This window comes from Furipterus horrens, unplaced genomic scaffold, assembly GCF_987537825.1.
Source record: "Furipterus horrens unplaced genomic scaffold, mFurHor1.1.pri manual_scaffold_2, whole genome shotgun sequence".
NCBI classification, from domain to species: Eukaryota; Metazoa; Chordata; class Mammalia; order Chiroptera; family Furipteridae; genus Furipterus; species Furipterus horrens.
The window spans coordinates 88,919,428-88,930,925 of record NW_028327172.1 but is presented as its reverse complement, the minus strand read 5'-3'; the positions used below and the strand labels follow the sequence as shown (position 1 = coordinate 88,930,925).

The 11,498-nt window shown below is 40.7% G+C and overlaps 1 protein-coding gene across 3 annotated transcripts; it reads right to left on the bottom strand.

The window, feature by feature from the left end:
- Positions 1 to 1,570: 1,570 nt before the first annotated feature.
- On the bottom strand, positions 1,571 to 11,114 carry CD3E (CD3 epsilon subunit of T-cell receptor complex). 3 transcript variants are annotated; one of them, XM_090266025.1, is made up of 8 exons: positions 10,986 to 11,114; positions 8,927 to 8,947; positions 7,876 to 7,890; positions 5,310 to 5,327; positions 4,690 to 4,905; positions 3,676 to 3,843; positions 3,090 to 3,136; positions 1,571 to 2,246 (listed from the first exon to the last, which is right to left on the bottom strand). In XM_090266025.1, exons 1-8 carry the CDS (start codon positions 11,032 to 11,034, stop codon positions 2,190 to 2,192), a joined length of 591 nt encoding a protein of 196 aa, XP_090122151.1. In that variant the 5' UTR covers positions 11,035 to 11,114; the 3' UTR covers positions 1,571 to 2,189. The 3 variants fall into 3 exon arrangements, with proteins under 3 accessions (XP_090122151.1, XP_090122152.1, XP_090122153.1); XM_090266026.1 differs by lacking the exon at positions 5,310 to 5,327; XM_090266027.1 differs by lacking the exons at positions 5,310 to 5,327; positions 7,876 to 7,890; positions 8,927 to 8,947; positions 10,986 to 11,114 and adding an exon at positions 5,010 to 5,265 and having other exon boundaries at positions 4,690 to 4,935.
- Positions 11,115 to 11,498: the final 384 nt, after the last annotated feature.

Sequence of the window (11,498 nt, the reverse complement as noted above, 5' to 3'; positions counted from 1 at the left end):
ACCCCTGAGCCAGCCTGCTGATCAGCAGCTAGTGAAGGTCAACATCATGGAGACTCCTTATGAGCGTAAGTATGGAGTGCTTAGAGGAAAAGGAGCAGCGTTTCAACAGGGACCATCATATAGGAACTGTAGCCACAAGCCCAATGCTGAGTGTGTACAGTATGTTGAGGACTGGTAACCATGAATGGATTTTTCAGTCCTGGTCACACACATAAATAGCCCTGTGGTCAGCAGGGAGATTTCTGAGTGCAGATGGGAGTGAAGAGAGCCTGCTGGCTTGAGCTGAACTAAGACATATCCTCAGTGCTCTGGCCTCCTCTCTGTAAGCTGAGCAAGCATGTGCCTTAGGAGCCTGAGGAAGAAGCCCTCCCACACTGGCCTTTGGTTACTGCTGTATCTCTCACCTCGCTCAGCCTGTAGCCCACATCCTGGCTACTAAACCGCAGCTGCTTCTAGCTGCAAGCTGCTGCCTCTCTTAGTGGAGGGAGTGGTGCCTGCTTGAGGGCACCTCCTTCCCCCATTTCCTCCAGTCCCGGCTCTGCAGCTTTCTTTTTCTCTTTTACTTCACATGATGAAGATCCTTTATTTATGAAAACCTCTACCAAAATTCTAATAGAAATTTATCTACTCATTTACAATAAAGTTAATCTTATAAAAAGCAGTTTTTAATAAACATTTTCTGGAATGCTTTATATAATAAAAAATGTTTTTTACATCATACTGACTGCATTAAAGACTTTTTTCCTTCACATTTTGAAGTTGAAATAGAAGTGTACCTAGGTGTCTTCACCAACTATGAAACCCACTGCTGAGATAGAAGGTGTGAGTCACATCTTGATTAGCCCTATTGGTGAAGGCAGTTATAGTGGTGCACATCACCTCAAATCATGATCACTTGTGATGCTGTCTACTAGGTATTGAACTGTATACAGCTCTTTCTTCACATTCACTCAACATTGAGCCCCCACCATGTGCCAGTCTCTATTCTAGGCACTGGTAATGCAGTCATGAAAATAAGGCAGACACAATCTGACCTCAGATTTTTTATTTTTATTTTTAAGCTTACTAGGCACCAGGCCCTGGTAACCACTTTGCCTAGATTAATTGATTTAATCTTTTCAGCATATCTGATTTTCAGATGAGGAAAGAGAGGCACTAGGAGTTTAAGTGATGTGCCCAAGGTCACTTAGTTGGTGGTGCAGCTTGTGGAACTCTATGTCCTGGCACCCAGTCCCCTTGCACCCACACTTGTCTCAGCTGCTGCCTTCATCTGTCTTTTAAGGCCTGTTTCTGTCTCAGCCATTTTCTGAACTGACCACTTTGTCAAGGAGACATCAGTCTCTGCCACCCTTGATGTTTTTCTTCAAGAGATGTTAGTCAAGTGACTAATTGTTCTCTCTCTCTTTCAATTATTCCCTAATACCCTCCTCTCCAAAGAGAGCTGCCATGAAAACAGGTAGTAGTTGCCTTTGGGGTCAAAGCTGGGAATTTAGTCAAAGGTACAGAGGTTCTGAGTTGTTTCAGGAAACAAGGTAGCCTCTGAGGGCCTCCAATAAAAGAGAGACAGTAATTCGTTTAGCCAAATACACTTTATTTCTTTTCTCTCCCAGCTGACAAGAAACCTAGCACATTCATGGAGATGGCAATGACCATCCAGGGGCCTACAGTGGAGACAGGGGAGAGGAAACAAAGGGCTGGCTCTGGGCCAGTGTCTGTGACTGGGCCAAGACCTCTGCCAACATTTACCCAGAGCCTTCCCACAAAGGGTTTACAAGAAGAGTTGGAAAAATAGAAAAGTAGACAGAACAGTTAGGGTTGGGGGCAATTGATAAGCAGGAAAAGAAGGGCACTGAAGGGAGAAGTAACATCCACCAGGGAAGAAAGGAATTGGGAGTGGTCGTGAATAGCAGAAATAAATATCCTAACAAGATTGCAGGCCATGGTGAGGGGGTGAGTAACAATGATATTTCAAAGAACAATGAAGCAACAATGTCCTAGGACTAGGCTCCAGCAGAGAAGACTGGAAAGAGGCAGGGGACAAGGCGGTAGGTGTCAGTGAGTTCTACACTAGGCAGAGGTACTGTTTTCCTGTGGAGTCCATGACTTGCCCAGGAAATGGAGTAGCAGGATGCCTGGAGAAGAAGAAGCCAAGCCTGGGCCAATGGGAGAGGCAGTGTTCTCAGGAGCTGTCAGGTGCATCTCTGATTCAGTCCAGAGTACAGGTCCCGCTGACCTTTACGAATGGGCTAGGAGTAAATAGAGGCAGTGGTCAGCAGGATGGGAGGAAGTAGTTCCTAAGAAAGATGGGACTCCAACAATATAGCTTTAGTGCAGTGGAAAGAACCTTGTGCTAGGAGTCAGGAGGCAGGCTGAAACTCTAAGTTGGCAATAACTGGTAATAGCCTTGATCTGGTCACCTCCTTCTGTGAGTCTCAGCTTTCTTATATTAAGAATGGGAATCTAAAGACCCATTTATCAGGGTTTTCATCAGAATTAAATAAAGTCATTCATGGGAAAGTGAATACTGTATACTTGGCTGGTACACAATGAATATTTGTTGAGTTTGTTCAAGTATGATATTCAAAATTTAATAATTGTAGTGTACACACAGCAACTAATCAGAAGAATGCTGATGGTTTTCTGCTATGCCAGACCTTAACTCTTTAGTTGTCAAATCAAGAGGCAATTCAGTGGGGAGCAGCTATGATATCTGGCATTATGTGAAGGGGATAGGGAAGCTTGAGGCTATTTATCAGTGAAGTATTTTAATAATTCAATAACTGGTACAACTGTATTTGTGCATGCTGGTGGTACATCAACCCTGAGTTTATGTTAGAATTTACATAAGTGTTATTCCCCATGGCTGTATCCCAGCTAATGAATAAGTAAGCCAGAGAAAGAGGAGTGTCATCCCTGCCCCACCCCCCAGCTGCTCAGTGGTGGAGGCCATGCAGCCTTGAGATGGAGGCAGAGGTGGGCATATCGTAAACTGTTCTGGAGCCCTGAGAGGAGGGCAGGCCAGATTAGCAGTTGCACCTGTCCTCTTCTCCCATAGAAAGACCTTATCTCCCCACTTTATCTCTTGTTACCTCATAGTCTGGATTGGGAACAGGTGGTGGCCTCTCCTTGTTTTGTCCTGCAGAGGAAAGTGGTGGGGGGAGATTTGTTGTTTCCATTCAGGAACACCAGTCTTGTGGCAATGAGACCCAGATCAAGGATGGCAAACATATACTTCCTCTCTTCTACTTCTCCCTTTTCCATTTCAGCCACCTTTTCTCTTCTTTCTTTCATCCCATCACTAATGCCCCCACCACCGCTTTTCTTAACATTTTGTGGCTTTTCTCAGCTCAAAGTCCTTTCACTCTTTCCTTTCTCATGGAGGAAGGGAAAGGAAAAGGCAGAAATTAATGTCCCAGAGTCTCTCTCCCCATAGACTGGAGGTAGAATCTGATTACTTCAAAACACTGACAGACATTTGAGGAAGCCCATCCTGTTACTGAACTGTTTTGTACTTTTCTAAGGTGGGAAGAAGAGTAATCTGAAATATGAAACCCTCTGTTGAGATCTTGGCAACATAGTGAATAGTCTATAGAAGCTGTCTTGACCCAGTGATGGACTTGCTGCCCATCCTGCCCCAGCTGGGAATCCCCTCCCATTCAATTCCATGTTTCTTACCACTGGGCCTGCCACCAGCACCTATTCCTCTGGTCACAGGCTTGGCCTTGGTCTTTCTATTCTTGCTCCAGTAATACACCAGCAGTAGCAAGCCCAGGGTGATGCAGATGTCAACTATGATGATTGCAGTCACTGCTGCCAGATCCACCTCCATACAGTTCTCACACACTGGGGAGCAGGTGTCGAGGGGAACAGGGGAGTGGAAGAAGAGGAAAAATCACCAAGAAAGAGAGACACAAGGACATTGGAAATGATAAAGGAATAAATGAAGGTGATTCTCCTTTTAATACTCACATGCTGGCCATAGCAAGTAGAACCTTCCCTTTCAATATGTTTATAACAACAAGCAAAGTCTGGCTGTTATGGGTAGAAGCTCTGGAGACAGTCTGGGTTTAAGTCCCAGCTCCATTAATCACTAGCTATGAGAATTATGAAATGTGTTTTTAGCTCCCAAAGACTTTATTCACTCATCTATAAAATGGGAATAAAATAGTACTTAACTCATATGGTTGTTGAGAGTATTACATGAAAGAAAAATCCCTGGAAAGTCTTTGGTATAGTGCTTGAAACTTAATAAGCACTCAATAAATGTTAGCTATCATTAGGATTTATTATTATGCCTTAGCTTATGACATTTTATTATAGTAGATTTGAGTCTCCTTTGCAAACCATTCTGAAGAATTTATTTCTGGATAAAACTTCTGACTAACTCTTATCAATGTGCCATAATTCTGGAGTGCTGTAATGCAAATGACCCAGTCATGTCTCTTGGGAAGTTGTTGTTTTAGATGAAGTGCTGACTGAGCTTACCTAGCCAGTCCCATATTGCTGTTTAGTCAATATTTCAGAACACGCTGATGCTACATGGCCCCAGAGAGTCCCAGTATTGAGTGCAGGAGAGGCATAAAGATGCCAGGGGACTGTGAGTTGGGTTAGGTGAAATAACAGAGAAACCATTTTGAAATAGTCCTTCCTAAATAGTCTTGTAGTGCTTGCACTGGAGACCTATATTACCTCTTGCTTTTAGGTAGAGATATTTGCGATTGTTTTTCGACTCATCTGTGTAGCAGGAATAATAACCACTGTCTTCCATTTCTGAAAAATTCTTTACTATTAGGTGATCCTTATCATCATCTTGTTTTACACCATTCTTTTCCCAAGTTGTTTTAAGTCCAGCAGCCTCAGGGCATGTCAGCTCTACCTTGGTTCCAGAGATGGAGACTTTATATGCTGGGGAATGGGAGAGAAGAAAAGGGAAATCTGAAGAAGAAGCCACTAAGATTTCAGGAAAAGAAAATTAGTAACAAAATAACCAGCCAAATGCAGAAAGTCACCTGTCATTCAGGTCTTAGATTTTCTTGTCAAAGGGAACTGTGCTGGCTAAAATGTAGGAAAGATGTTACACAGAGAGGGACTAGAGAACATTTTGAGAGTGACTTTAGAGTGTAAGCATGGAAAGGGGACTGGAAAAGGGGAGAATGGAAGTAAAGAAAGACCTATTAAAGTCCCTATTTGCAGTGTTTCTAAAATATAATGTTGGGAGGTCCTCAGTTCTTGAGATTATTTCTCTCAATCAATTAATTCCTTCTCTTCTATCCACAGATAGGGAATACCTAAAACAATGATAAACTTACGCATCTGTTGAGATACACCTGAAAATGAAAAAAGAAAAGAACATAAGAAAATAACCTTGGTTTAAATTTAAATTGTAGATAAACTTTTCAAGTAGGACTGAACATTATCCCCAAGGATTCCTGAAGAGGTGAGCTTGTAGATAATAACTCAGATACATCAAATTGAGAATATACCAGCATGTGCTTTATGCTCTAGATCCACTAAAGCTCAGAAAGTCTTCAAATTCTAAAGCTGAAAAGTTCTAGAAGTCTTCAAGCTTACTATCCTCTTGCATTAGCAAGAACCATATTTCAGATAGACATGGAAGTGTCTTCTCAGATACAGAGGATTTCACATTTTTGAATCATTGATTCTTGGGCTTACCTCTTTTTCATTATTCAGACGTTCTTTTTATAACTAACAGAATCCCTCATAGTAGAGACCAAAAATGTTTTTTTCTTATTCTACACCACATTTATGTTATAGCCCTTAAATTATGTGAAGCAATATAAACACTTTAAGGGAATGGTTCTCCCAACAAAAAGTGGCTTTATTTTAAATATTGCTGAGCATAATCAACTCTCAATTATTTTTGCTAGAGAGAGGAACTGTTGGTGTGGACAACTGAAATCCATTATTGAACTTTGGGATCCAGTCACATTCCCCACAGCAGGCAATTTTACCCCAGGGATGTGGGGCTGGGGTGCACCTCATTTTCTGGAAGACTTGTAGTTGAAACGCTGAGCAGAATCAGGCTATTTCAGCCTGGATATGACAGCTGGAAAAGAGGAGAGGTGGTGGTGCTCAGAGACAGTCTTCTCTCTTTTGGGGGTGTTTTGCTACAGTGTGCTATTGGGGACAGAACACTGGACTGAGCCAGAAGTCCTGTGTTTGAATTCCAGCTCTGCCTTAGACTGTGTGACCAAGGGCAAGTCATTTAACTTCTTTAAGCCTCCATTTCTTATCTGGAAAATGGAGATAAAATATCTGCCTCACAAAGTACTTGTGGGAATTAAATGAATTATGGAGACAAAAATAAATGGAGCATAGCAGATGCTAAAAAAAAAAATTAGCTATTTCCTTTCTTTCCTTCATAAGGTTCTGTTACATTGTAGAATAGAACTGAGTTCTGACCCAGTCGCTTAGGCAACTCTTTGGCTGAGATCATATGGGATGTAAAAAAGTCATTCTCCGGGTTTATCCACCTGTTAATAATTGGGAGTTCAGTATAATGACAATAGAGAGTTGATACTATTTTTACTTAGAAATAGTTTTTCAGTGATGATATTTTTTAGAAAGGCTAATAAACTAGAAACCATAAATAAAAGAATTTAAAAAGCTAATAGGCATTTCGCTCCACCTGGTGTGTTTGATGGAAAAGGAAATGTAAAGAAAACTGTTCACAACTCCCATTGGTACAAATTTAGTAGCAGAGCTGAGACTTATACACGCTCATACAAGGGCCTGTAAGTTTATGCTTAGAAATAGAACATAGGCTCACAAAGATTTTACACACATCCAGAGATAGTGTTTCATAATGTTTGAGAATGTGAGCTTCAGTATCAGCTAAACTTACATTTAAATTTATCTCTGCGATTGGACTATTTTTATTTTCTAAACTTGATTTTCCTATTTGTAGAATAAGGATGTTAGATGGGGACATTCAGGTAAAATATTTATAGTAATACCTAGAACATACATGCTCAATAAACTTCAATGCTTATTATCTAGTCTGCATGCTTCCCATGTAATAATAACTAAAATTCACTAACTGCCTTTGATATGTTAGATAATATTCTAAGTGAATTACTCAATCCTCATAGCAATCCTATAAGCTATGTAGTTTGTGATGATGCTGTGAAATAGAGAAGTTAAATAAATTATTCAAAGGAACTCATCAAGTAAGAAATCCAGCCAGAATTCAGATATGGCAGTCTAGCTGCAAAGTTAGATTCTTAACCTCATACTACACAGTCTTAACTCCTCTTTTTCCCTAACATACAAGCTCATTTAAAAAAACTTGGCTCAAGAATCACCTCCTCTGGGGAGCTTTCCTCAACTACTCTGTGGAGTTGACCAATCAATCCTCTTTTTATATTTTATTTTACTCTGTCTCTACCCATATAATAGCATGCAGCAAAGTATACTACCAATTATTTATCTCTCACACAAGACCATTGGCTTCTTGAGGGGAGGGAATTACTGATTTATTAATGTGTCTTATCAGTTATTCATGAAAAAAATTCACTGAGCACTTGTCCTGTGCCAGGCACTGGGCCAGGTAAGTAAGACACCATCTCTGCCTTAAATGAACTCACGATTTACACAAAAACTTATGGTGGCTCTAACCCTTACCCACATGTATATTCTTCCCAGAAAATATGCTCAGAGATACATTCCATGCTTAGCTATGGTTAAACATGACAGCAACAAACAAACAAACAAAAAAGATACTCCACATACATATTCTATTGAAAGTTAATTGTACTTTTTCTCTAACAGTTCTGGTTATCAGTGTTTATTTCAATGATTGTCCTCTAAAACCACCATTTGAAAAGAGGTTGTATAGGGCAAAAATCCTCTTACCAGTATCTTCATTCTCTGAAAAGGAAACAATAAGAAACCATTAGCAATACTTCTATCAGTGACTAAGATCAGATCCTGCTCCCATGGGTTAGGACTCTTTCTTCAACCTTTAAATAACAGTAGCTCTTCAAATTCCCCATGGCTATACATGAAAAGCTGTTCTGGGCTCTATATCCTACATTAAACAACTGATGGCTATTTATAAAAATAAATTCTAAATCATATATATATATTATATATATAAAATATATATATTACACCAATTCATGACATTTTACACCTAAACTTACATCATATTTTATGTCAATTATATCTCAATAAAGCTGAGAAAAACAGATCTAGTATATGTGCTGCCGAAGTGAGCACTAAAACGGATGTATATTGAAAATAAATTAAATGCTCAACAAAAAACAACTCTAAATGGCAATAGCATGCAGAAGAAATGAGCTATTCAAATATGCTGCATGGCAAAAAAAATGGGGAGGGGGGCTTCCAAGGACACTATAAATTAGGAACTGCACTGGAATGTAGATTGGTACCATAACTGCCTTTAAACACAAAAAAATAGAAAGGCTTCCAATATTGGGACAATTTTTGACTCTACTGCTATGATTGAGAAAATAAGTCCAGGCCAGGCACATTCATATGCACATGCACATATGAGCACATATACACACACATTCAGAGTATTTGGACATGAGTTCTGAATGTGCACTCAAAAGCTGCATCCCTATGCATTCATTCAATCCACCTACCCTCTAAAAACTCTCAGTGCAAACAAATGAAAACTGTTGGTGCTTTCGACTTAATAGTCTCAGTTTTGTTTTGTTTTTGAATAGTTAAGACTCATTATTTCCTATGATTTCTGTGTTTCTCTCTTCTTGACTATAGCCAGAACTATCTCTAGACTTATGAGGAAAAGGCACAGGAGAAGATGGTAGAAACCACTTTTATCGGACTTTGTGGAAACTCTGAGGGAGGTCTAGAGAAAGCTCCCCTCATAAGTGCAAAGAATGCTGGACTGATTTCATAACAAGAAAAGGTATCTCACCTTCTTCCCCCCAAGCACCAACTAGAAAATAAATAATAAGAAAAAAAGAGTTAGTAAATGTGTGAGTGCCTGAAATTCCAAGCAGAAAAAGTACTGTGGTCTTGTCTGACCACTTCTGAACACCTCAAATCCTGCCCAAATACTGCTGGATCAGTCATTCCTGTACCCCAAATTCCTGGTCAATTTGGGATGAAACAGAGCAAGAAAGCATTTAGTATTAAACATGAAAACACAATATTTGACAAACAGAAGTTAGAAAAAGCTGGGGCTGCTTTTTGGGTGACTGGAGAAATAGCAACAAAATTTTGCAGCCACATCTTCATTTTAAAAATTGGTCTCTGTGGAAGAAGAGACACAAGCTTTTGGTTGGGTACAAGCATCTCTGGTTCCTGCTTCTTCGATGTTTCAGTTTTTCCATTTGTTTTGCACTTAAGACAGAGATGAAAATATCTGAAACTCTGGTTACTCATCAGCTACAGCCTGTGTCACATTTCTACTGGGTCCTTTCAGATCCCCTCACTCAGCAATAACTCCAATTCAGTACAATGACCAGTTTCCCTTGATTGGCCTGAAAGTTTTCTGTATACTTGGACCTCTCTTTTACCAATAGCCTCTACACTGGGTGAGAGACTGCACCCCTCTGCCCCTTGCCAATACCCAGAGCAGACTGGGCACATTGTCATAACCATGGTGCCAAATCTTTAGAACTTGGGTCTTTGATACTCATTCATTCTCTCTCCCCCGCCCTCTCTGCAGAGCATAATTGATACTATAGCACTCTAAGAAAATGTCTGACTGCTTCCTGCAGGAGTTGCACCCTGCCCCTTGACAATCCAAATGCGTTCTTTGGAGCAGTACAAGACTAATAAGTCTGAGAGCTTATAGAAATGCAGAATTGCAATCCCTAATTCAGATCTACTGTAAGAGAAGCTGCAGTTTAACAAGATCCCCAGGTAATTTGTGCGTACATACAAGCCTGAGAAACTAAAGGTGAAGCAGGAAGTGAAGACATCATGCCTGAGGCTTTAATAGGAGCCCTAGCTGGGAAGCATCTCCTAGGGCTCTGAAATAAAACCATTGCAGCCAGGCTACCTCCGATAGTGCAGACATTAGGAGCACAGGCCTTGGAGACACATAGTCCTGATTTCCCAGGTCAGCTTTAGCACTTACTGTATGGTTTTAAACAAGTTACTTAACATCTTTGAGTATCAGTTTCTTTATCCATAAAATAGGGGAGGCAATGTTTATCTTCCAAGATGGAAGTAAGGATTAAATTTGTTACCGCATGTAAAGAATTTTTTACATAGTTATCTGGAACTCAATAAATGGAAACCTTTAAAAAATTTTTATTTGTCTTATATGAAATACTTGAAATGCTCTTGGTTATCAATTATTCCACCTTCCTTCAAAAAGGACTAAACTAATTGAAAGGCCTTGGTTAACTGAAAAGAACAGAAAATTATGAAATGTTTTATTGTCCTACACACAAAGCTTGCTACACTCTGTGCAGATTTTGGTTTCAACTATCTAGTCTCCTCACAACAAGGAGCAATGGTTGGCTCTTCTAACCTCTTTTATATTAGTTCCTTTTTAAAATCCTCACTCAAGGATATGTCCATTGATCTTCTCCAATCAAGGATCAAACCTGCAACCTAGGTATGTACCTTGACTGGGGATTGGGCCTACAACCTTTTGGTGTAGGGGATGATGCTCCAACCAACTGAATACTCGGCCAGGGCTCTTTTGTATTAGTTCTTAAGGCTGGATAGTTCACTGACAGAAAGAGCTCATTCTTGAAAGCAGAGAGATCACTTTGTTTTCAGTAGATATGATCATCCCAACTGCCTTTCTTTGGCTGTTCCCTGAAAGGTCTCTGAGACCTCTGGGGCATGCTTTTCTGTTAGCCTTCAACCCTAGTTCACTGTGCTAGCCTTGTACAAACAGCTCCTTACTCTTCTAGTCCATGATACCCTTGGTACCATTGGGCAGCACAACCTTAGGCTGTGAGCCTTGCCATGGTCTGGAGGAACACCACTCATTTTCATTCCATCTTACTCACCTGATAAGAGGCAGAGTCCCAGAACTCTCCAGAGATTCCTCAACTGCATCTTTCTCTCACTGGACACTAACTTTACCTAAGATGGCGGAGGCCAGTTGGCTTATTACTTCTGAAAAAGAAACCAAAGGACTTTTTCAAAACCCCTGCTGAAGATGAGGACCCTGTGGCCACTGTATCCAACACTTGGATGAAAAAGAGGGCTTTGTAAGAGAGACACTCACCATTTTCTGAAGCAGGCACCTAGGACTGGGAGGGGAGACAGATTTCTGAACCCCACACAGGAAGTGTGGAGGGCCCTGTGGGCCTGCAGGGTTCAACGTCACTTGAAAACGTTTGAGACAGAGGAAGCCACTTGTGTTGACTGGTAGAGCCTGAAGGTGTGGCAAAAAATACATGCAGTTTAGCTGCTGGGACCTTGCACCTCCACGGTGTGGGCCCGGTTCTCAGATGCTTCTCCCTCCAGACAAGCTGTGACAGGAAGAAGGAGGAGCACTTTATAGTGTGGGCATGGAG